The 23,418-nt window shown below is 49.9% G+C and overlaps 2 protein-coding genes and 1 long non-coding RNA gene across 5 annotated transcripts; all 3 read right to left on the bottom strand.

The window, feature by feature from the left end:
- Positions 1–713: 713 nt before the first annotated feature.
- prss16 (serine protease 16) lies at positions 714–12,365 on the bottom strand. Its single transcript, XM_035384746.1, has 9 exons — positions 12,057–12,365; positions 11,745–11,926; positions 10,867–11,099; positions 9,441–9,576; positions 7,189–7,303; positions 3,412–3,610; positions 2,468–2,558; positions 1,953–2,161; positions 714–977 (listed from the first exon to the last, which is right to left on the bottom strand). Exons 1-9 carry the CDS (start codon positions 12,300–12,302, stop codon positions 868–870), a joined length of 1,521 nt encoding a protein of 506 aa, XP_035240637.1. The 5' UTR covers positions 12,303–12,365; the 3' UTR covers positions 714–867.
- On the bottom strand, positions 3,617–5,769 carry LOC118209441. Its single transcript, XR_004761722.1, has 3 exons — positions 5,252–5,769; positions 4,526–5,019; positions 3,617–4,337 (listed from the first exon to the last, which is right to left on the bottom strand). It is a non-coding gene; the product is annotated as an uncharacterized LOC118209441 (long non-coding RNA).
- A 2,318-nt stretch (positions 12,366–14,683) lies between the features above and the next one.
- LOC118209440 (protein FAM124B) lies at positions 14,684–22,852 on the bottom strand. Of its 3 annotated transcripts, XM_035384748.1 has the most exons (5): positions 22,614–22,852; positions 21,233–21,836; positions 20,158–20,189; positions 18,483–19,225; positions 14,684–16,319 (listed from the first exon to the last, which is right to left on the bottom strand). In XM_035384748.1, the coding sequence occupies exons 2-5, from the start codon at positions 21,304–21,306 to the stop codon at positions 15,597–15,599; spliced, it is 1,572 nt and encodes a 523-aa protein (XP_035240639.1). In that variant the 5' UTR covers positions 21,307–21,836; positions 22,614–22,852; the 3' UTR covers positions 14,684–15,596. The 3 variants fall into 3 exon arrangements, with proteins under 3 accessions (XP_035240639.1, XP_035240638.1, XP_035240640.1); XM_035384747.1 differs by having other exon boundaries at positions 21,233–22,852; XM_035384749.1 differs by having other exon boundaries at positions 21,453–22,852.
- Between the last annotated feature and the right edge of the window lie 566 nt (positions 22,853–23,418).

Below are 23,418 nucleotides of genomic sequence, written 5' to 3'. Positions count from 1 at the left end.
AATCAGAGCCCTGCTAGTGCACACTCAATCAGAGCCCTGCTAGTGCACACTCGACCAGAGCCCTGCTAATGCACACTCGACCAGAGCCCTGCTAGTGCACACTCGACCAGAGCCCTGCTAGTGCACACTCGACAAGAGCCCTGCTAGTGTGCACTCGACCAGAGCCCTGCTAGTGTGAACTCGATCAGAGCCCTGCTAGTGTGCACTCGATCAGTCCTGCTAGTGCGCACTCAATCAGAGGCCTGCTAGTGTGCACTCGATCAGAGCCCTGCTAGTGCACACTCGATCAGAGCCCTGCTAGTGCACACTCGACCAGAGCCCTGCTAGTGCGCACTCGATTAGAGCCCTGCTAGTGCGCACTCAATCAGAGCCCTACTAGTGCGCACTCAATCAGAGCCCTGCTAGTGCACACTCAATCAGAGCCCTGCTAGTGCACACTCAATCAGAGCCCTGCTAGTGCGCACTCGATCAGAGCCCGGCTAGTGCGCACTCTAAGCACTGCTAGTGCACACTCAATCAGAGCCCTGCTAGTGCACACTCGATCAGAGCCCATTTGTAAATGGACACTTGCGTGCAGTTCCCTATTCGGAAACCTTTCAGTGAATTACAGACACTTTTGCTCAAACCATCTGTTGCAGAATCAGACAAATAAAACAAAGCCTTTTCAGCAGAAGGAGGCAGTGCTGGCATAACACAAACTCACAGAGAGAAAATATCGTACCTCAATACATTTATTTAGAGATTTACAAAACGAGCATTGCAGCGAGAGACATTAAAGTGCTTTAGGCCACAGGAACTTAAAGGCCATAGTGATCTGGGCTCGGGCTGTGGGGGGGGGGGGGGGGGGGGGGGGTCTTTAGGAAGATGTCACTGCTTCAGCCACTTCTGCAGTAGCAGGTACACGTGGTCCCGGGCCAGGCTGAGCTGGGGGAGATCCTGCCCCCGCGCCGGGTACATGTTTGCACAGTGGGCGGTGCCTGAGAGAGAGAGAGAGAACAGGTGTGCACCGATCAATCAATCAGCTCTCTTTCTCTAAACCAGCCACGAGTTACACAAGAGCCGTCACACACCTTCACAATGCACACCTTCAGTCCTTTCAGGCCAGAGTTCAAAAGCAACAGCTCAGGTAGGGTTCAGCTTGGACTCTGAGGACATTGAGCAAGAGGCTAACGAGGAGACTTGAGTCTGGACTTGAAGACTCAAACAGTTTGAACCTCCGTGTGATCTGGGGAAGGTCACTGCAAAACTCAGGGGCCCAAGGATTCAAGCTGTGCCTGGACTAATCTGGGACTGAAACAAGGCTCACTACAGGCTTCAGTGGAAAACTCCTTCTAACCAAGGCGTGTGACCCTCTAAACTGAATCTAACCCAGGTACAACCCTCTAAACTCCCTCTAACCCAGGTACATGATCCTCTAAACTCCCTCTAACCCATGTATGTGACCCTCAAAACTCCCTCTAACCCAGGTACATGACCCTCAACACTCCCTCTAACCCAGGTACATGACCCTCTAAACTCCCTCTAACCCATGTATTTGACCCTCAAAACTCCCTCTAACCCAGGTACATGACCCTCAACACTCCCTCTAACCCAGGTACATGACCCTCAACACTCCCTCTAACCCAGGTACGTGACCCTCAAAACTCCCTCTAACCCAGGTACATGACCCTCTAAACTCCCTCTAACCCATGTATTTGACCCTCAAAACTCCCTCTAACCCAGGTACATGACCCTCAACACTCCCTCTAACCCAGGTACGTGACCCTCTAAACTCCCTCTATCCCAGGTATGTGACATGAGGCGTGACCCTCTATACCCAACCACAGCAAGAACAACAGTGTAAACCTGCAGCAGAAATGGTGAGGACTCGGGGGAGGAGTCAGGGTGAAGGAGAGGAGAACCGTGTACAGAGTGCACAGGTACCGCAGGGGAGAGGAAGACTATGCCCTCACCCTGGATGAAGACGGCGGGCAGGTCATCGCTGATGTCCCTGGTGACGCTCAGGGCATGCCAGGGGTCGATGGAGCCATTGGGGAAGACGATTCGGCTGGTGTGGATGTCGTAGCCGCCGTACTGCTCATTGGTCTCCTGAACGGCGCTGGCGATGGCGTCCGCGGTCAGGGAGGGGTCGAACACATCCCCACACTGCTTCACATGGTACCTGGGGGGGGGGTAAGGTACCGTGTGAAGCCCCACAAGGCCAAGCAACTCAAGAACCACACAAGATCAACACTCTTCCTGTCAACATTACTTTTTTTTGGCTTGACTTACAGCAGTTTTCATAAAAAAAGAGCAATAAGCTACCACACCTATCATAAACCAGTTGGCACCCATCACCTTGGGAACAGGCGTCCTCTAGGGCTGAACACAAATGTCAGAGAAACCTAGACAGTTCAGACAGGAAGTGGCACGGGTGACCAAGTGCGCAGACAGGAAGTGAAAGGTGAGTGCAGTACGGGCTGCTTACGGCAGGGGGAAGCCGCTGAAAGGCTGGTTGGGCGAGTCGGTGCTCTGGTAGAACCCAAACTCCGTGCAGGTCTGGTAAACCCACTGCCGTCCTGCAGGAACAGGGACACAGAGCAGAGCAGTCAGCAGGAGGCGCTAGGCTCCAGGCCTCGGGACCAGCCTCCTGTCATCAGCGTTTTATATGAAGGGCCAACAGGGCCTGGGCTGTAAGATCCGGGGATAAAAACAGGACAGGTCTGGGTCAAATGATCACAGCATTTATACTTTAGTTGGCAGTAATCTGCAGGAATATTACAACTAACTTAAAAACAGCATCTATTTTCACAAATATTTAAGGGCAGAAACCTTTTTCATAAGATTGTACATATTGGTACAATTGTACATACCGTTTTCTTGACAAGTCTCAGGAACCTGAAGGAGTTTCTAAAGTTTGCGAGCACCTGAAAGTGTTTCAGATGCACAGTTCCCAAAAACGGATTTAAGGAGTCAAGTTCCATTAGACAAATTTTCGCGCCCATTAAAACCCTTTTGCGATAAGCCGATAAAACCCCCTTCAAAGTCAAAGCCATCCCCATTCCAGGTGCATGCTGGGATAGCCAGACCCCCAGGCCCACCACTTCCTGTGATCCAAGCAGGAGGAGAGAGAGGCCACTGCAGTAACCGCAGGAGGGCGAGCAAATGGAATGAGAGGCTTTTTCACCCACAAAGCGGCCAAAGGAAGATAAACAAGCAGCACACAGCAGGGCTTTCCGCCGGCGTGCTGGGAAAGGGGGCGGAGCCAGGCGTGGGCGGGGTGCGGCCTCACCCCCCCGGCAGGGTTCGCGGCTAAACCAACAGCATTCTGCTCACAAAAACAAGCATTTTAGGAACAAACCCACGGTGAAGTCAGTGACAGTATGGGCAATCCAGCCCCCTGCCCACATCCCTGCCCACCGCCCCACTCACCTCCTGAGGCAGGACTGCTCCAGGACGCATTCCTCATGTCCCGCACGTAGTTGGTGTAGCTGGCATCCAGGCACTTTTGGGAGAAGGTCTGGAGCATGAGGCGGGCGACGGCTGCATACCTGTCGTACGGCTCCCCCAGAGACGCGTCCAGCATCAGCCCACACAACACCTGGATGGTGATGTTCGTCCCAACTACACCCTGAGAGCAACCACGAGAACACATTACTACACCCACGAGCAACAGGAACACATTACTACACCCGTGAGCTACAGGAACACATTACTACACCCACGAGCAACAGGAACATATTACTACACCCTGAGAGCAACCACGAGAACACATTACTACACCCATGAGCTACAGGAACACATTACTACACCCACGAGCTACAGGAACACATTACTACACCCTGAGAGCAACCACGAGAACACATTACTACACCCACGAGCAACAGGAACACATTACTACACCCTGAGAGCAACCACAAGAACACATTACTACACCCATGAGCTACAGGAACACATTACTACACCCACGAGCTACAGGAACACATTACTACACCCTGAGAGCAACCACGAGAACACATTACTACACCCACGAGCAACAGGAACACATTACTACACCCGTGAGCTACAGGAACACATTACTACACCCACGAGCAACAGGAACATATTACTACACCCTGAGAGCAACCACGAGAACACATTACTACACCCATGAGCTACAGGAACACATTACTACACCCACGAGCTACAGGAACACATTACTACACCCTGAGAGCAACCATGAGAACACATTACTACACCCACGAGCAACAGGAACACATTACTACACCCTGAGAGCAACCACGAGAACACATTACTACACCCATGAGCTACAGGAACACATTACTACACGCGCAAACTACAGGAACACATTACTACACCTGCGAGCTACAGGAACACATTACTACACCCGCGAGCAACAGGAACACATTACTACACCCATGAGCTACTACACCCGTGAGCAACAGGAATACATTACTACACCCACGAGCAACAGGAACACATTACTACACCCTGAGAGCAACCACGAGAATGTGTTCCTGCGAGCTGCAGGAACACATTACAACACCTGCGAGCTACAGGAACACATTACTACACCCGCAAACTACAGGAACACATTACTACACCCTGAGAGCAACAGGAACACATTACTACACCTGCGAGCAACAGGAACACATTACTACACCCTGAGAGCAACCACGAGAACACATTACTACACCCATGAGCTACAGGAACACATTACTACACCTGCGAGCTGCAGGAACACATTACAACACCCGCGAGCAACAGGAACACATTACTACACCCATGAGCTACTACACCCGTGAGCAACAGGAATACATTACTACACCCACGAGCAACAGGAACACATTACTACACCCTGAGAGCAACCACGAGAACACATTACTACACCCGCGAGCTACAGGAACACATTTACTACACCCGCGAGCTACAGGAACACATTACTACACCTGCGAGCAACAGGAACACATTACTACACCTGCGAGCAACAGGAACACATTACTACACCCTGAGAGCAACCACGAGAACACATTACTACACCTGCGAGCAACAGGATCACATTACTACACCCACGAGCTACAGGAACATATGTACTACACCCGCAAACTACAGGAACACATTACTACACCTGCGAGCTGCAGGAACACATTACTACACCTGCGAGCTGCAGGATCACATTACTACACCTGCGAGCTGCAGGAACACATTACTACACCTGCGAGCAACAGGAACATATTAATACACTGCAAGCTACAGGAACACATTACTACACCCGCGAGCAACAGGAACACATTACTACACCCTGAGAGCAACCACGAGAACACATTACTACACCCATGAGCTACAGGAACATATGTACTACACCTGCGAGCAACAGGAACACATTACTACACCTGCGAGCAACAGGAACATATTACTACACCCGCAAACTACAGGAACAAATTACTACATCCGCAAACTACAGGAACACATTACTACACCCACAAGCTTCAGGCACACAATACTACAGCGTGAACTATAGGAACAAATTACTACACCCGCTAACTACAGGAACACATTACTACACCCACAAGCTACAGGAACACATTTACTACACCCGGGAGCAACAGGAACACATTACAACACCCATGAGCTACAGGAACACATTACTACACCCGCGAGCAACAGGAACACATTACTACACCCGCGAGCAAAAGGAACACATTACTACACCTGTGAGCAACAGGAACATATTTACTCAAAAAATATATATATATACACAGTACTGTGCAAAAGTCTTAGGCACCTGTAAAAAAAAAATGCTGTACAGCTAAGATGCTTTCAAAAATAATGAAATGAAAGGTTATATATATAGAAAAAATAATATAAAGAGCAGTAAATAATTAAAAACTAAATAACATCAATGTTTGGTGTGACCACCCTTCGCCTTTAAAACTACATCAATTCTCTTAGGTACACTGTCCTGCAGTTTTAAGAAAATTGGTGGTAGGTTGTTCCAAGCATTTTGGAGAACTTCTGCAGATTTTGGGTGTTTCGCTCGCTTCTGGCTCTCCAGGTAATCCCAGAGACCCTTGATCAAGTTTTTATCTGAAAAGTAGTCTATTACTTAAAATTACTATTACTACAAAATACAAAAATATATCTGTGAAATTTTATTTTTTGGAAAATTCATGTTTGGAAATCTCAGATTAGCTCTTTTCTACTGACAGACTAATGCAGAAAACAAAAAATAAACATCCCAGACCAAATATATATTATATTTAAAATCTAGGGTGCCTAAAACTTTTGCACAGTACTGTATATACACACAGACACACACGTATATAGACATATACAGTACATACATGCATATATAAAAAACTCCATTAAGTGTAAATTCCAGTTAACTTGAAGGAAAGTTGAGTCTTTATAGCCACATATGTTAGCGACAAATGCATTTGGCTAACATTTCACACTCTATACCAGGGCTGATTTAGGAACACTAATGATTGTAATGACTAGGGAATAAGAACATGGTCTGTTCTCAACTCCTCTGAAACTTTTGAGGAAAGGTCAAACCAGCTCCCCTTTAAAACCGCTGTTTTCTTGAAGCTTGGCCAGAAGATAAGTTCAGGATTTCTTCTCCAGTGTGAAATAACTAATTTCTAAATTCATAAATAAAACCTTGGCCTTCATTAAAGCTGTTTTTCTCACCAATGGTTTTATCCTCCATTAGAGAGCTGTGCTGGGAGCTCAGGAACGGGAGAGGTGCTCCCAAGCCAAAGCTCCTTTTGTCCTTCCCCGGAGATTACCACAGCAACCGCAGGGAGTGTCACCATGACGATAAGCAGCAAGAACACACTTCTGGGAAACATGTCGCCAGCAGCACTTTGAGCTGCGATTCCAGAGAAAGTCCTCCCTCTTTGTCTCTCTCTCTCTCTCTCCCGCCCCCTCCCTCTCCCTCTTCCACTGACAGTCCGGACACAGCTAGTCTGGACCGCAGACACGATCACGCCAGATGATTTGACTGAAATATTCCATTATAACAGGCCTCTGCAGCCCAGACACTCATCAGGTCAGAAGACCATATTCACTTAGAGTAGCACCAATTCATGATCACTGCTCTCTCCTGAACACACACACTATGCCACCCAGTACCCCAGAACACACGCACACACAGGCACGCACGCGCGCGCGCGCGCGCACACACACACACACACACACACACACCTCAAATGCCCGGTTGTCCTGGTTGTACTGGACCACATCCATGAAGTTCCCAGCCAGCGACTCCAGGAGGTACGCAGAGTCCATATCAGTCTGGATCTGCAGCTTCTCACACAGCCTGCAGAGAGATGGAGGATAAAAGAATATCACACTCAAACACTCACACTCACACACACACCCTTATCCACACACACACTCACTCACATACGCACTCACACACATGCGCGCGCGCACACACATGCGCACACCCACTCGCGCGCGCACACACACTCACACACACATTCACATGCGCACTCACACACGCGAATAATCAGCTACTGACCAGCAGTCCTCCCTGTGTGGGTTTGGCTCATTGGTGGTTTGTTTTGTCAGTTTGCCTCACAGTCTAATGGACATTTTTAAACCTGACCTCTCCAGCCTGGGCTGAGGTCTGTGATCTCATTCTGAGGCAGACTCAGCTCTCTGTCCACAAACATTTACTGACTAAATCCACAGCAGCCATTTTGTTTTCACACTTATTTCAGCCCTCAGACCTGTGACAGACGGACAGAAACCTGACTGTGCATCTCAGCTCTTTGAGAAAAGTAGCGCTGAAGGGCATGGAGGTGCAGATTAAAGGAGGCACCTGTTCCTCCTGTGTGTGGGGGAGCAGGAGGGGCAAGGGGAGTGTGTGAGGTCTTTGTTCGGCCACCAGGGACCCGCTGGAGTCGGAAGCGCCTGCATTCCATGGAACCTGGAGCGTGTCCGACGCTCCGATATCACGGGACCCAGAACAAGCGTCTGTCCCGCAGGACCGCCCCCGCCCCCACCCCGACTGTCACACAGGACCACCCCCGCCCCCACCCGCCACACAGGACCGCCCCCACCCCCGCCCCAACCCAACTGTCACACAGGACCACCCCCGCCCCCGCCCCAACCTGACCATCACACAGGACCACCCCCGCCTCCGCCCCCGCCGCCGCCCCGACCGTCACAGACCAGGCCACGCCCCAAACCGATAAGAGGTAGCAGACCGCTGCCTCACCCTAAGGCCAGGCTGGCTGACAGCGTCTGGGGGGGGGGGGGGGGTCAGTGGGGCCCCCAGTTCTCTGAAATAACACACACACGTGCACGCACACACACACGCACGCACGCACGCACGCACGCACGCACGCTGGCACGCATACGCACGCGCGCACACGCACGCACATGCACGCATGCACGCACACAGGCACGCACGCACATGCACGCATGCACGCACGCAGGCACGCACACGGACGCTCGCACACGCACGCACGCACGCACGCATGCACACACTGCACATACACAGACGCCTGAAAGTGAGCCTAATGAGGCTTGGGCCCAGGCCCAGGCCCAGGCCCAGGCCCAGGCCCCGTTCCCCACCCCCCCACTCCGCCCCCCGGCCCCATTCCCCAGTCCCTGGCCCCATTCCCCCCCACACACAGCCGAGACGGTGACTGAAGAGGAGGAAACACACACTGCTGACACACACACACAGCACAGGCTCAGCTTAAACCCCTCCCACCTCAGGTAATCATGTGTGCGAGTGCGAGTGAGTGTGCGCGCGCGTGCAAGTTCGTGCGTGAGAGAGTGTCTCGGTTCACATCCAGTAAATAACCTGTCTACAGGGGATTCTTTATAGGAAAATTTCCAATCCAATTCTCCAAAAGTCCAGAAAATTTTAAATAAATGTTTTTTCTTTCTTCCCCCAAGCATGAAGAAACAGTCATTCTGACTGAGCAATCTCTGGCTGTGAAGCGCTGTAGGTGCCCCCCTGCTGGTGAGCACATGTAATGACCGATTCAGTGAGTGCACAAGCCTCAACAACAAAGTATCCGGTGGCGGTGACACGGGCGACACACCCTGCGCTGGCAGCCAAAACAGCCCTTTTACCAGCCAGCGGGCACCGCGGCATTATGGGTAACAGAGGGGCCTTTCCAAGCTCCCAAACAGCAGCCTGTACCCACAGCGATGAGCCAGGGATCAAGCCTGGAATTACACACCCGAGGCAGCCTGTTCAGCCACCTGTGTGTGTGTGCATGCATGTGTGTGTGCGTGCGTGCGTGTGAGTGAGAGAGCATGTGCGCGTGTTTGCATCTGTGAGTGTGTGTGTGAGAGTGAGAGTGAGTGTGTGTGTGTGCACGTGTTTGCTTCTGTGAGTCTGTTTGAATATTTGCATGTGCACGTGTGTTTGCATCTGTGCGTGTGAACGTACGTGCATGTGCGCGTGTGTGTGAAGCAGGACAGGGTTATACCTGAAGTCCTCAGTGATGTTGTTGTAGGCCTTCGGGTCTTTCAGACGCTCCAGCAGGGTGTCGGATGCCTTTTGCACCAGCAGAGGGCAGTCTAGGTTCTCAGCAGCAAGGGACCGCCGAACCACTTCAAGGTACTCTGCCAAAAAAACAGTTGAGCTTCACCATCTCTTTACATGGCTGTTCAGGGCATCACACAGTGACATCACTCCCAGAGGCACCACAAAGACAGCCCATGTGTCAGTAAAACTACGACCCGTACCCTAGACCAGGTACAAAGTTCTGTCCCGACCAAAACCCTGAACCCGCGGGACAAAAACTAACTCCATGAGCGAAGCTACACACATGCAACATGAACACAATCACATGCAACATGAACACAATCACACACGCTACACACATGCAACATGAACACAATCACACACGCTACACACATGCAACATGAACACAATCACATGCAACATGAACACAATCACATGCAACATGAACAGAATCACGCATGCTGCACACATGCAACATGAACACAATCACATGCAACATGAACACAATCACATGCAACATGAACACAATCACACACGCTACACACATGCAACATGAACACAATCACATGCAACATGAACACAATCACACACGCTACACACATGCAACATGAACACAATCACATGCAACATGAACAGAATCACGCATGCTGCACACATGCAACATGAACACAATCACATGCAACATGAACAGAATCACGCATGCTACACACATGCAAAATGAACAGAAGCACGCGTGCTACACACATGCAACATGAACAGAAGCATGCGCGTTGCACACACGCACTGCACAGGCATGCGTGTTAGGAACCGAAGCATGCGTGTTAGGGACAGAAGCATGCGTGTTAGGGACAGAAGCATGCGTGTTAGGGACAGAAGCATGCGTGTTAGGGACAGAAGTATGCGTGTTAGGGACAGAAGCATGCGTGTTAGGAACTGAAGCATGCGTGTTAGGAACTGAAGCATGCGTGTTAGGAACCTGGGAGCTCCTCTGACTGAATGTGCATCAAGACTGAACTGAACACTAATGATGCCAGTGCTACACCTGACCTCACATCCTCACTCCTGTAAGCACTTAAAGCACTGCGTGCGTCTATTAAAACCCCTGATGTCCTGCCGTAGGTTTCTGACTCCCACCAACGGAAACAGGGACTGAGATCACCACCAGCTCGGGCCAGAGTCTGTGTGCAAGCCTTTACATCACACTTCTGCAAGTCACCCTGGATGAGCTCCATGTGAACCATGATGCGTTTAAGCGAAACATCCCCAACAGAGAGAAGTGTGGGGCTGGTGATGTAAGAGAAGTAGGAGATTCACACATTGGTAAAAATGATAAAGAGCTAAGTGGAGGAAAGAAACCAGCCATGTCCCTGTGGCCAGGTGTGCTTTACCTGGGAAGTTGAGCACAGCATGCACAGGTGCGCTGGTTGCCACGGCAGCGTGGATGAGGTGTGGGTATTTCAGCCGGAACCAGGCCGCCAGGGAGCCGGGGTACGAGCCACCGAACGCCACCCACTTCCTGTTCGCCAGCCCGCGGGCCTCCGCCATGGCGGTGCGGAAGTGCGCGAGGTCGGCCAGCGCCTGGCGGCTGCTCAGGTAGCGCAGGTTCTCCAAGCTCATATCCCTGATGAGACAAAGCAAGGCCCACCATCCTGTCTTTCCAGCCCAGTAAAACACGGAATGTGTGCATGCTTTAGGAAATGTAGACCCGCAGCACTTCATTCAACTCAACCTTCATTTGCTCACCAGAAACCGTTGGGGAAGGAGCCTAATTTAAAAGAGTTTAACGGGTTGGATGGCCTCAAAGATGGTGCACTTTCAATAAAATAAGCAATTGGAATGCACCCATGTTGATTCCAGACCTCAGTTTCACGTTTATTAATTTTTTTTACCCGTTTGGCTTCCATATTAGGAAAGGAAGCAAGGAAAGTGAGAAAGGAGGTTTAAAAAAGCAGTTGGAAGGCAGCATTGGTAGTAACTGAAGCCAATTTTTCCCGATTCACATGAAGAATTAACTCCATCTAGCGGTCAAAGCCATGCATCGCAAGATGAAGGGAAAACGTTTCTAATACGGGTCACATGATTTTAACAAAAGAAACATTACTGTTAGTTCATACAATTTCGGATTGCACTTGAAACTAAATGCTTGTCTATGATTAAACAATTTAATACAAGGAACGCGCAAATTTGTAAAACTGAATCTTTTCCATGAAAGAGAAATGGAAAGGAAACTTTAATCCGTGCAGCCAGACCGTAACAGCTGCCTTACTCAGTCGGGCGGCTCTTCCCATAGAAGCGGTGCTCCAGCATCAAACAGAGCGCTCCGAGCTTCTGAGCATACGTCAGCCAGGTCCCGAACTGCATCCACGCGGGATTCGCTGGACCTTCCCCACCGATCATCAAGAAAACCGGACCGCCACTTCTGAAGAAACTGTCGTTCACAAAGTACCTCTGTAAACAAAACATGTGTCACTCAATCATCATAACGAAGTTCATTTGGAATTAGAAACCACACTAACAGGTATATGCTACCAAAAATACTGCACACATTAAGTATTAAACCGTACCCGTAATGTCTTACCTGTTTCCAAACTCGTCTGTCGGCGCCGTTAAAATGATCCAGTCTTTGAGTGAACCACAGCTCTTCTGCGGTGCCATTTCCGAGTGTATGCTCAACATCAAACAGCGTCCCAAAATGTAAGTTTCTCAAACGAGCATCGCACGGGACGAACGACGCACTGACAAAAAAGAAAACTCCTAGCAGAATCCGCGCGTGGAAGCCGCTTTGCAAAGCCATTTTGGTTGACTGGAAACTGCAGAAAGGCATGTGACACACTTCTCCCTTCTGCAAATCACGTGACCGATCAGCTGCTTCTTGCAGACTCTGGCCCATGGTCCCCCCCTCCGTTTCCAGTTACGCTTAATTATAAGTTTCAACGTAAGGGCCACTCACGAGCGAGCGCTGGCATGGGGAGCATAAAACGGCATGGGGGACACGCTTTCGGCCAGCTCCGATGAGAATTCCGGTCGGAATTTACAGACCGGAATTAGCAAGAAATGTATCATTATTACTATTATCATCATCAATTCATTATTATGAATAATTAATCAACACCACTTAAAATAATATCAGATAACACTTCAGCAGTGAGGGACTTTGAACATCATTATAAATAATTATTACCACAATTTAGATTGGTGTTATCAGTACAGTTCAATTGACAAAATCTTGATTAAAATTTAATTACATTTGACAAGTCTCAGCAATAGGCAAGTTTTAAGTTACATTTAAGGCTTTAATGCCGACAACGGTCATAAAAATAATTTAACAGGCAGATTACAATAAGATCCCATCAGGTATTAATACCTCTATAGTAATTACAACAAAGAATATAAAATGCATCGAGTGATTCCAATACTGACTCAGTATTCCAATGCTAATGTCTACACATAGTGCTAAAACATTTATTTTCATGTGTATCCTCATATTGGATGCTATAGGGTTTCTGGTTTCATGAACAGCCTAACTGAGCCTACACACATTGGACCAGATGCACATTTCATAGTTCCTGCAGAATTTCCATTAAACTCTGTAATCATGGTTATACATCATCTATCACCGCTAAGTCACTGGCAGATTTCTAGTGGTACTGACTCGGTTATATATATATATATATATATATATATATATATATTAACACATCTCAGGGGAGCTGAAGCTCAGGGAGGCTGAAGCTCAGGGGAGCTGAAGCTCAGGGGAGCTGAAGCTCTGGGAAGCTGAAGCTCAGGGGAGCTGAAGCTCTGGGAAGCTGAAGCTCAGGGAAGCTGAAGCTCAGGGGAGCTGAAGCTCTGGGAAGCTGAAGCTCAGGGGAGCTGAAGCTCTGGGAAGCTGAAGCTCAGGGAAGCTGAAGCTCAGGGGAGCTGAAGCTCTGGGAAGCTGAAGCTCAGGGGAGCTGAAGCTCAGAGAAGATGAAGCTCAGAGAAGCTGAAGCTCTGGAGAACTGAAACTCATCCCAGCAGAAATCACTAAACTACAGAAGCTTTGCAGGGATGTGTGAACCACAGGTGCTCAGGTAAGGCAGGTAGGCCAACATGAGGACACAGACCCCTGGGGAAAGGCCTCTGAAAGGTCGATAAACATGAAAAAGTGTGGCACTATGGAAAAAGGTCGATGCACTGTCTCTGGGTGAAAAAACAGATTAAAAGCCTGTTTTGAATTAGCTAGAACAAGGCAAAATGACCAGTGCATATCAACACTGAGTGTTCATCAGTGTCCTGTGAGCAGACTGGGTGAAAGGCAGGAATATACCCAGGAGGTCAGGGAACAGACCAGATTTGTGAGCCACAGGAAACAGAGCAGATTTGTGAGCGACGAAACAAGCAGGTTTGTGTGCCACAGGATAACAGAGCAGGTTTGCGTGCCACAGGAAACAGAGCAGGTTTGTGAGCGATAGGAAACAGAGCAGGTTTGTGAGCCACAGGAAACAGAGCAGGTTTGTGAGCCACAGGAAACAGAGCAGGTTTGCGTGCCACAGGAAACAGAGCAGGTTTGTGAGCCACAGGAAACAGAGCAGGTTTGTGAGCCACAGGAAACAGAGCAGGTTTGTGTCTCTCAGGAAACAGAGAGGTAAAGCAATGCTGCTGATGATGATTCTGTGAGCAGGGAGACTTCAGCCAATCACGTGCGATACTGTGTACTGGCAGAAGAAACTGATTCATCCCTCTCTCTCTGTAAAGATCACTAAGATACACTACAAAAAATACTGTTGTTCATTAACAAACATTATATTGTTCGTTATTCATTATTATTATTGTGATCAGTAATAATAACATTATCCTACTTTATATCATTATACTTTACTGCCTGGTCAGTGGATGATGGGCTCACCCTCTATAGCAGGGTTCCTCTTGAGATTTCTTCCCATTGGGGAGTTTTTTCTCGCCACTGTTTGAGGGTTTTCTCCTCGCTGGGAGTTTTTTACCTTATGTACTTGTGGGTTCAGGCATGGTGTTTGCTCTGCTTGCTCTCTTGCCTTGCTTCTCTCTAAAGTGTCTTTGTGACAGTTCTCTGTAATAAGCTATATACAAATAAAATTGAATAGAATTATCAAATTACTCCTATAGACCAGCTAAAACGCATCAACAGTAAGCTATGGGCATATAGTGTGTTCAGTTGAATGAGGTGTAGGTGTTTCTTAAGGTGTGTTCAGTAAGGACAGGTGTGGGTGTTCAGTAAGGTGTGTTCAGTAGGGGCGAGGTGTGGGTGTTCAGTAAGGTGTGTTCAGTAGGGGCGAGGTGTAGGTGTTCAGTAAGGTGTATTCGTTAGGGAGAGCTGCGGGTGTTCAGAAAGGCTTGTTCAGTAGGGGCGAGGTGTGGGTGTTCAGTAAAGTGTGTTCAGTAGGGGCCAGGTATGGATGTTCAGTAAGGTGTGTTCAGTAGGGGAGAGGTGCAGGTGTTCAGAAAGGCTTGTTCAGTAGGGCGAGGTGCAGGTGTTCAGTAAGGCGTGTTCAGTAGGGGAGAGGTGCAGGTGTTCAGTAAGGTGTGTTCAGTAGGGGCGAGGTGTAGGTGTTCAGTAAGGTGTATTCAGTAGGGGCGAGGTGTAGGTGTTCAGTAAGGTGTATTCAGTAGGGAGAGCTGCGGGTGTTCAGAAAGGCTTGTTCAGTAGGGGCGAGCTGCAGGTGTTCAGTAAGGCGTGTTCAGTAGGGCGAGGTGCAGGTGTTCAGAAAGGTGTGTTCAGTAGGGCGAGGTGCAGGTGTTCAGTAAGGCATGTTCAGTAGGGGAGAGGTGTAGGTGTTCAGAAAGGCTTGTTCAGTAGGGGAGAGGTGCAGGTGTTCAGAAAGGCTTGTTCAGTAGGGGCGAGGTGCAGGTGTTCAGTAAGGCGTGTTCAGTAGGGGAGAGGTGCAGGTGTTCAGTAAGGCGTGTTCAGTAGGGGAGAGGTGCAGGTGTTCAGTAAGGCGTGTTCAGTAGGGCGAGGTGCAGGTGTTCAGTAAGGCGTGTTCAGTAGGGGAGAGGTGCAGGTGTTCAGAAAGGCTTGTTCAGTAGGGGAGAGGTGCAGGTGTTCAGAAAGGCTTGTTCAGTAGGGGAGAGGTGCAGGTGTTCAGTAAGGCGTGTTCAGTAGGGCTCAGATGAAGAACTCATCCGGCTCGTGTGAGGGGGGCTGATCCCCCCCGGCCTGCCTCTGCTGGGCTCCGCCCCGATTCTGGCTCAGAGCCCCGCCTGTCCTGGGATGCATGTTGCTACCACAGGGTGATGACGTCACAGTCCCATCTACCCCTGTCACGTCTCCCCTGGCTGTGTCTGGCAACCACTGGCACAGGTCCTTAGCAACTGTCTCCAGGGAAGAGGCGCCCACTGTGACAGGCCTCTCCTGCTGGGACTCCACAGCGAATCCAGTGTCCACGTCCATCTCCGGCTCCTCCCCCAGCACACTGGACAGGGTGGGGTCCAGCAGGGGAGGGGGCGGGGCACAGAAGAGGGCGGGGTCTGGCAGGGGAAGAGGCGGGGCACAGGAGAGGGTTGGATCTGGCAGAGAATGAGGGAAGAGGGAGGGGGCGGGGCTGCTGCACTGGGAGGAGTAGCAGGAGCTGCTGGGGGGGGTACTGCAACAGCTATCTGACCCCACACTGTCCTCCCTGGGCGCTCCCCAAATCTTCAACTCTGCAGGGTACCCCTCCCAGGAGCCTAGGCCTCCCACGTCTGGGTCCAGAGTCCGGGGCCTACGATGGCAAGGGGGCCCACACTGTGTCAGGCAGGAGCCCCCACATGTGTGAGTACCTCTGGAGGGGGGGGCTGAGTTCAGAGAGAAGGCAGAAGTGGGAAACCTTGGCTGGGGCTGTTCTTTTACCTACGAGAGAAGAACAGCACCACCTCAGACACATGACTCCACTCAGAACAGCACCGCATCAGTCACATGACTCTGCTCAGAACAGCGCCGCCCCAGTCACATGACTCTGCTCAGAACAGCACTACCTCAGTCACAGGACACTGCCCAGAACAGCACCACCTCAGTCAGCAGCTACACTGGAAACAGACACAGCAGCTACACTGGAAACAGACACAGCAGCTACACTAGAAACAGACACAGCAGCTACACTGGAAACAGACACAGCAGCTACACTGGAAACAGAGAAAAGCACATTCCACACGCCTGCACTGGCAGCTCAAACCCCACCTCTCTACTAATCAGAACCATAATGAATGGCTCAGCCACAGAAAAGTATGACGTATCCTCAGTGAGGTTTATCTGCAGATGAATTCACGCTCAGCACAACGCAGTGTGTGACTAACTCAAGGCTCAAGACCCACTTAATTTCATACAGGCAGGCAGCACGCACTGGCACTTTAAATGAGCAACCGATCTTCAGAGTCTTACCAAAAGCAATGATGGCTGGTTTGTGATAAATTAATGTGCAACATATCAGTTGACTACTAACAGCACAGAAATGTATAGCTGAATATCAAGGCCAATCAGATTTCCCTGGTACACAGTAAAAGTGCCAATCATATTTCCCTAGTACACAATAAAATAGCCAATTAGATTTCCCTAGTACACTGTAAAATAGCCAATTAGATTTCACTGGTACACAGTGAAGATAGCTTCACATTATATGGGCCTGTCTACCAGCCAAGTAGATTAATTGTGGGGAACATCCATGAGAAAAGGCAATACAACAACAACAGCCCCTGGGGCATTACTACAGCCCCAGGTCTGCCCTGAGTTACGGCCTAGAGGGAAACTGGTTGGCGGATGAATCCCTAAACTTTCCCCTTCCAAACACATTCAGCACTGAAGTAAATGTTGCTAATAGACAAACGGGAGATTAGCCAATCAGCACAGAGGTCAGAGGTCAGAAACGCAAAATAATAATTATGGAGCAGCTCCTGCACAGAGCTCCATCAAAGAGGATCACTTCTGCAGGTCCCCTGGGTCAGGAACCACGAGCCAGATGGCACAAATCTGAAGCAAACGACCCGGTAAGGCACACTGCTTCCACATCACGCCGATCTGTACACCGACAATAACAACGCTACGCGCACAGTTAGGGAGCTGCACAGTAACCCTGAAGGCTATGCACACAGTTAGAGCTGCACAGTAAACCTGGAGGCTATGCACACAGTTAGAGCTGCACATTAACCCTGAAGGCTATGCAAACAGTTAGAGCTGCACAGTAAACCTGGAGGCTATGCACACAGTTAGAGCTGCACAGTAAACCTGGAGGCTATGCACACAGTTAGGGAGCTGCACAGTAAACCTGGAGGCTATGCACACAGTTAGAGCTGCACAGTAAACCTGGAGGCTATGCACACAGTTAGAGCTGCACAGTAAACCTGGAGGCTATGCACACAGTTAGAGCTGCACAGTAAACCTGGAGGCTATGCACACAGTTAGGGAGCTGCACAGTAAACCTGGAGGCTATGCACACAGTTAGAGCTGCACAGTAAACCTGGAGGCTATGCACACAGTTAGAGCTGCACAGTAAACCTGGAGGCTATGCACACAGTTAGAGTTGCACAGTAAACCTGGAGGCTATGCACACAGTTAGAGCTGCACAGTAAACCTGGAGGCTATGCACACAGTTAGAGCTGCACAGTAAACCTGGAGGCTATGCACACAGTTAGAGCTGCACAGTAACCCTGAAGGCTATGCACACAGTTAGAGCTGCACAGTAACCCTGGAGGCTATGCACACAGTTAGAGCTGCACAGTAAACCTGGAGGCTATGCACACAGTTAGAGCTGCACAGTAAACCTGGAGGCTATGCACACAGTTAGAGCTGCACAGTAAACCTGGAGGCTATGCACACAGTTAGAGCTGCACAGTAAACCTGGAGGCTATGCACACAGTTAGAGCTGCACAGTAAACCTGGAGGCTATGCACACAGTTAGAGCTGCACAGTAAACCTGGAGGCTATGCACACAGTTAGAGCTGCACAGTAAACCTGAAGACTATGCACACAGTTAGAGCTGCACAGTAAACCCCAGAGCCTGTGTGCGGCACAGCAGGGCACCTGGAAGAGTATCTTGTTGGCGTCGAGGTCCTCCGTCTGCCAGCGGGTGGCGCTGATGGGGGTGCAGGGGTGGGGTAGCAGCGGGACGAGCTGGCCGATCTCGCCGGCGCGGAACTGCAGCACGGCGGACTGGCAGGGCTGCACGGCGACGCCGGGCGCCAGCTGCTTCAGTGCCAGCTGTAGACGCAGGCCGGACCGTGCGCGCAGCGTGAACCAGCACAGCCCCGCCCGCTGCGTCTCCGCCCGCCGCCGCAGCACCAGCTGGTACAGCCGCACGGCGTCGTCGTAGTTACGGTGCGCGGTGTGCAGCGTGACGCGCAGAGCCTCGGGTCCGCAGTGCACAGGCCGCACCGCCCACAGCGGCATGCCCGCGCCCAGGCTGTGCAGCTCGCAGCTGGGCAGCAGGTACGGCCGCAGCCGGGCCCCCCCGCCCTCTGTGTGGTGGTACTGCCAGGGGGGGCGCTGCAGGAAGTCCAGCGCCTGCAGGATGCGCTCCTCCCCGTACGACTCGTGCAGGAAGAGCGTCACCGCCAGCGAGGGATAGCCCGCCCCCGGGCGCGGGTGCGAGTGGGAGGGGTCCCGCAGCGCACACGCCCGCTCTGAAACGTGGAAGAGGCGCAGGCCCGGCCACAGCCACTGGAGCAGCCGGTCCAGCGTGTGCTGCAGCAGGAGAGAGTCCCCCGGATTGGCCAACAGGTGCACAGTCATCAGCGGCTCTATGGGCGGGGCTGCCAGCAGGTCACCTGATCACAACACAAACACAGCGACACAGAGCAGGTCACCTGATCACAGCAGGTCACCGGATCACAACACAAGCAGAGGGAGACAGAGCAGGTCACCTGATCACAACACAAGCAGAAGGAGACAGAGCAGGTCACCTGATCACAACACAAGCAGAGGGAGACAGAGCAGGTCACCTGGTCACAACACAAGCAGAGGGAGACAGAGCAGGTCACCTGATCACAACACAAGCAGAGGGAGACAGAGCAGGTCACCTGATCACAACACAAGCAGAGGGAGACAGACCAGGTCACCTGATCACAACACAAGCAGAGGGAGACAGAGCAGGTCACCTGATCACAACACAAGCAGAGGGAGACAGACCAGGTCACCTGATCACAACACAAGCAGAAGGAGACAGAGCAGGTCACCTGATCACAACACAAGCACAGAGACACAGAGCAGGTCACCTGATCACAACACAAGCAGAGGGAGACAGAGCAGGTCACCTGATCACAACACAAGCACAGAGACACAGAGCAGGTCACCTGATCACAACACAAGCAGAGGGAGACAGAGCAGGTCACCTGATCACAACACAAGCAGAGGGAGACAGGGTAGACCTGCAGGATAGGGTCAGCCAGCACTGCGGACCATGAGTACCTTTAACAACTCACAACGCTACTTATAAACTGCCACACAAATATCTTTAATTCAGCAATACTTCCACTTCTACAAACTAATTTTATTAATTTTTTATGGTTTTATTCAGGGTGACTTTCATGGCGGACATTCAAACATTATCCACTTTAACCACTAGATCTGTAGAGAAGACAGTCAATATAAGGCCTGTTCTTCAAAGGTACAGTGTTGGTCCACCTGAATCTGAATATGGACCCTTTTCGCTAAAGGCTTCTGTAAATAACATGAATGTTATAATTAAAGAGACACTTACTGCCCAGTGAAGACATTTTGCTGCAGTCAGATCTATAAAAGAGGAAAGGATGTCAATATTTTTCTATGAACATTTAACTGCAGCAATGACCGATGAAGTAGAGCAGGTCACTTGAGTTTCCAGTGAAGAACATTCTAACCACACAGTGTGATCTGAAAGGATAGCGAAAGAATTCATTAATTTACAGAGCAACACAGAAGGGAGCTGTCTATGACTTTCCCTCTATGACAGGTAGCCATCACGGTTGCCAAGACAACTATTTCACACATCAACAAATTAGGGCGAACCAGAGTTCGTTGGCTCCAAAAAGCCACATTATTGGCAATTACAAGTCTCCAAAAGTGCAATGTAACCCCATAGTTTTATTATACAATTTGAATAATAACTCAAACGAACGTTTTAGTAAACAAAAACGCTTAGCCTACTGGACATATCCATGTCACACTAACTATAAGCCTTATACAATGCAATGTGGCTTTAACGACAATCTACCGAGGAAAACTCTCAAGGGAGCAATCTGGTTAGCAAATGCAATTGCTGATGTTATCGTTAATATGTCATCAAAATCTACACGCCAAGATACGCTTATCGGACAAGTATTATTTTCTCTAGTAACATATCCAACCGGTTAGCCTGATAGCTCTATCTGGAGCTAACTCGTAGCTATAGTTTTTTGTAATTTCGTTTGTTCGCAAAACAAAAATAAGTTTTTTGAGATGGGTTATACAATGTGTAGTTAGAAAATCTAAGCAATTATATATAATTACGCCGGACAAGAAGATCTGAAGCAACTTCCTAGCCTAGTTTTATCATTGCCTATATACATCATAGTTCAGATATATGCAAATAACTAACGGTAAATCAGAAGCTAACGTTAGCTCCGTAAATGAATAAATGATGTTAGCAACATTACTGGGCTATATCGCTTTTCGTTTACTTGGGAAATGAAAACACGAAGGATTCAATGAACAATGGATAAAGGAAGTCCAAAACAGCCACCTAGATACCACAAACAAAAAACACTGGCTAGCAACCCCCCGCCACACACGCACAGCTCGCTAGCACGTTAACTCACCCGGCTGTCTCCGCTCCCGAATCCGCATTATCATCGTCTTTTACACTCTTTAACAAAATCGCTCTACGTAACATTTTCCAGAAAAGCCCACACTTTGCCCCATAAAATTAAAAAAACAACTTTCCGGAATATTACATGTGTAGCCTCCTTCGTGCGGGACAGGCTGGTGAAAGGGAAAGACTCTTGCGGGGCAGTTTGAAGAAAAGGGGAAGAAACGCACCCTACTTCTGCGGGAGTGGGACAGCGAGCAGAAGCGCACAGCCCTCGGCAAGGCGACTTGGCATCGCAGGGCAGTGACGTCACGAGTCCAGCAGAAATGCACAGCGTTCAGAGTTTCCGTTCGCTTTGCGGTTAGTGATCCGCGCAGCTTATAGAGCCCCGCGTTCCACTGATGCGCTGGTACTGAGTAAACTACACCGCAGCTGCTAGGAGGCGACTAAAACTTTGCATAGCAAACCAGAAGGCACGATTCTCCCAATACTGAGTGTGCGGATGCCATTGAGTCAGGGAATTACAGAATCTGCTTGCGATTCACTGGCGGCAGATGGCAGCCGTCTCGTGCTGGAGCAGACAAAGGACAGGGCCCAGACGGGTTAAATGGATTCTGCAAGAGCAAGAAGAGAGAACCGTATCTGCATGAGAAGTTGGGGGGGACGGTCTGTCAGCAACACTTTAAGATGAACAAGGTCAATAAACAAGAATTGCATGTGGTAGGCCAAAACGCCAAAACATTTTCTGTGGAATATTTTACATAATCGGTACACTCAGTGTCTGCCTGACACTACAGACCGTGTTCACAAATGCAAAAGGGATAGCTGTAATTTCCACACAGCTACATTTAAAAGGCTATAATCTCGACCGGTCGCAAACAGAGAACACATCACTGAGCAGTCATTATGTATTCAGATCAAGCAGCACGTCTCCAGCTATCCAGACAGGGAAGGAAAGCACACCAGAAGGTGTAAAACAGCAGCAGTACATCAGCAGCGAAGAGATGAGGATGAGAATGCAGTGGGGAGACCAGGAGCAACACACACCACAGAGACTCTGACCACTAGAATCAGACGAAAATCACAGGAGCTGCAGATGTAGTACCCCTCCAGACTGATATGGCAGTAGAGATGCAGTACTCCTCCATCTTTCACAGAAGTGGAGATGCAGTACCACTCCAGACTGGTATGGCAGTACAGATGCAGTACAAACTCCAAACTGGTATGGCAGTAGAGATGCAGTACCCCTCCAGACTGGTATGGCAGTAGAGATGCAGTACCACTCCAGACTGGTATGGCAGTACAGATGCAGTACCCATTCCAGACTGGTATGGCAGTAAAGATGCAGTACCCATTCCAGACTGGTATGGCAGTAAAGATGCAGTACCCACTCCAGACTGGTGAAGCAGTAGAGATGCAGTACCCACTCCAGACTGGTATGGCAGTAAAGATGCAGTACCCACTCCAGACTGGCATGGCAGTAGAGATGCAGTACCCACTCCAGACTGGTGCAGCAGTAGAGATGCAGTACCCACTCCAGACTGGCATGGCAGTAAAGATGCAGTACCCTTCCATCTTTCACAGAAGTAGAGATGCAGTACCAGTCCAGACTGGTATGGCAGGAGAGATGCAGTACCCACTCCAGACTAGTATGGCAGTAGAGATGCAGTACCCACTCCAGACTGGTATGGCAGTAAAGATGCAGTACCCACTCCAGACTGGTATGGCAGTAGAGATGCAGTACCCATCCAGACTGGTATGGCAGTAAAGATGCTGTACCCACTCCAGACTGGTATGGCAGTAGAGATGCAGTACCCACTCCAGACTGGTATGGCAGTAGAGATGCAGTACCCACTCCAGACTGGTATGGCAGTAAAGATGCAGTACCCACTCCAGACTAGTATGGCAGTAGAGATGCAGTACCCACTCCAGACTGGTATGGCAGTAAAGATGCAGTACCCCTCCAGACTGGTATGGCAGTGACTTTCCACCATCAGCAGTTCAACTGGTATTGAATCTCTAAGGAAACATGTTTCATGATTTCTATGGAATCAGTCAGTACAAACTCAAGAAACCAACGCTCAGCGAGCACTTGCTGTGTTTTACACGTCATCACGCTCTACCGTGGTGGAGAGAAGTATCTCAGCGAACACATCACTGACTGTGCTTCCTCTGATAGGCTGAGGTTTTGCATCA

This window comes from Anguilla anguilla, chromosome 12 (assembly GCF_013347855.1).
Source record: "Anguilla anguilla isolate fAngAng1 chromosome 12, fAngAng1.pri, whole genome shotgun sequence".
Taxonomy (NCBI): Eukaryota; Metazoa; Chordata; class Actinopteri; order Anguilliformes; family Anguillidae; genus Anguilla; species Anguilla anguilla.
The sequence above is the reverse complement of the archived record's forward strand: the minus strand, read 5'-3'. Positions and strand labels throughout refer to the sequence as shown.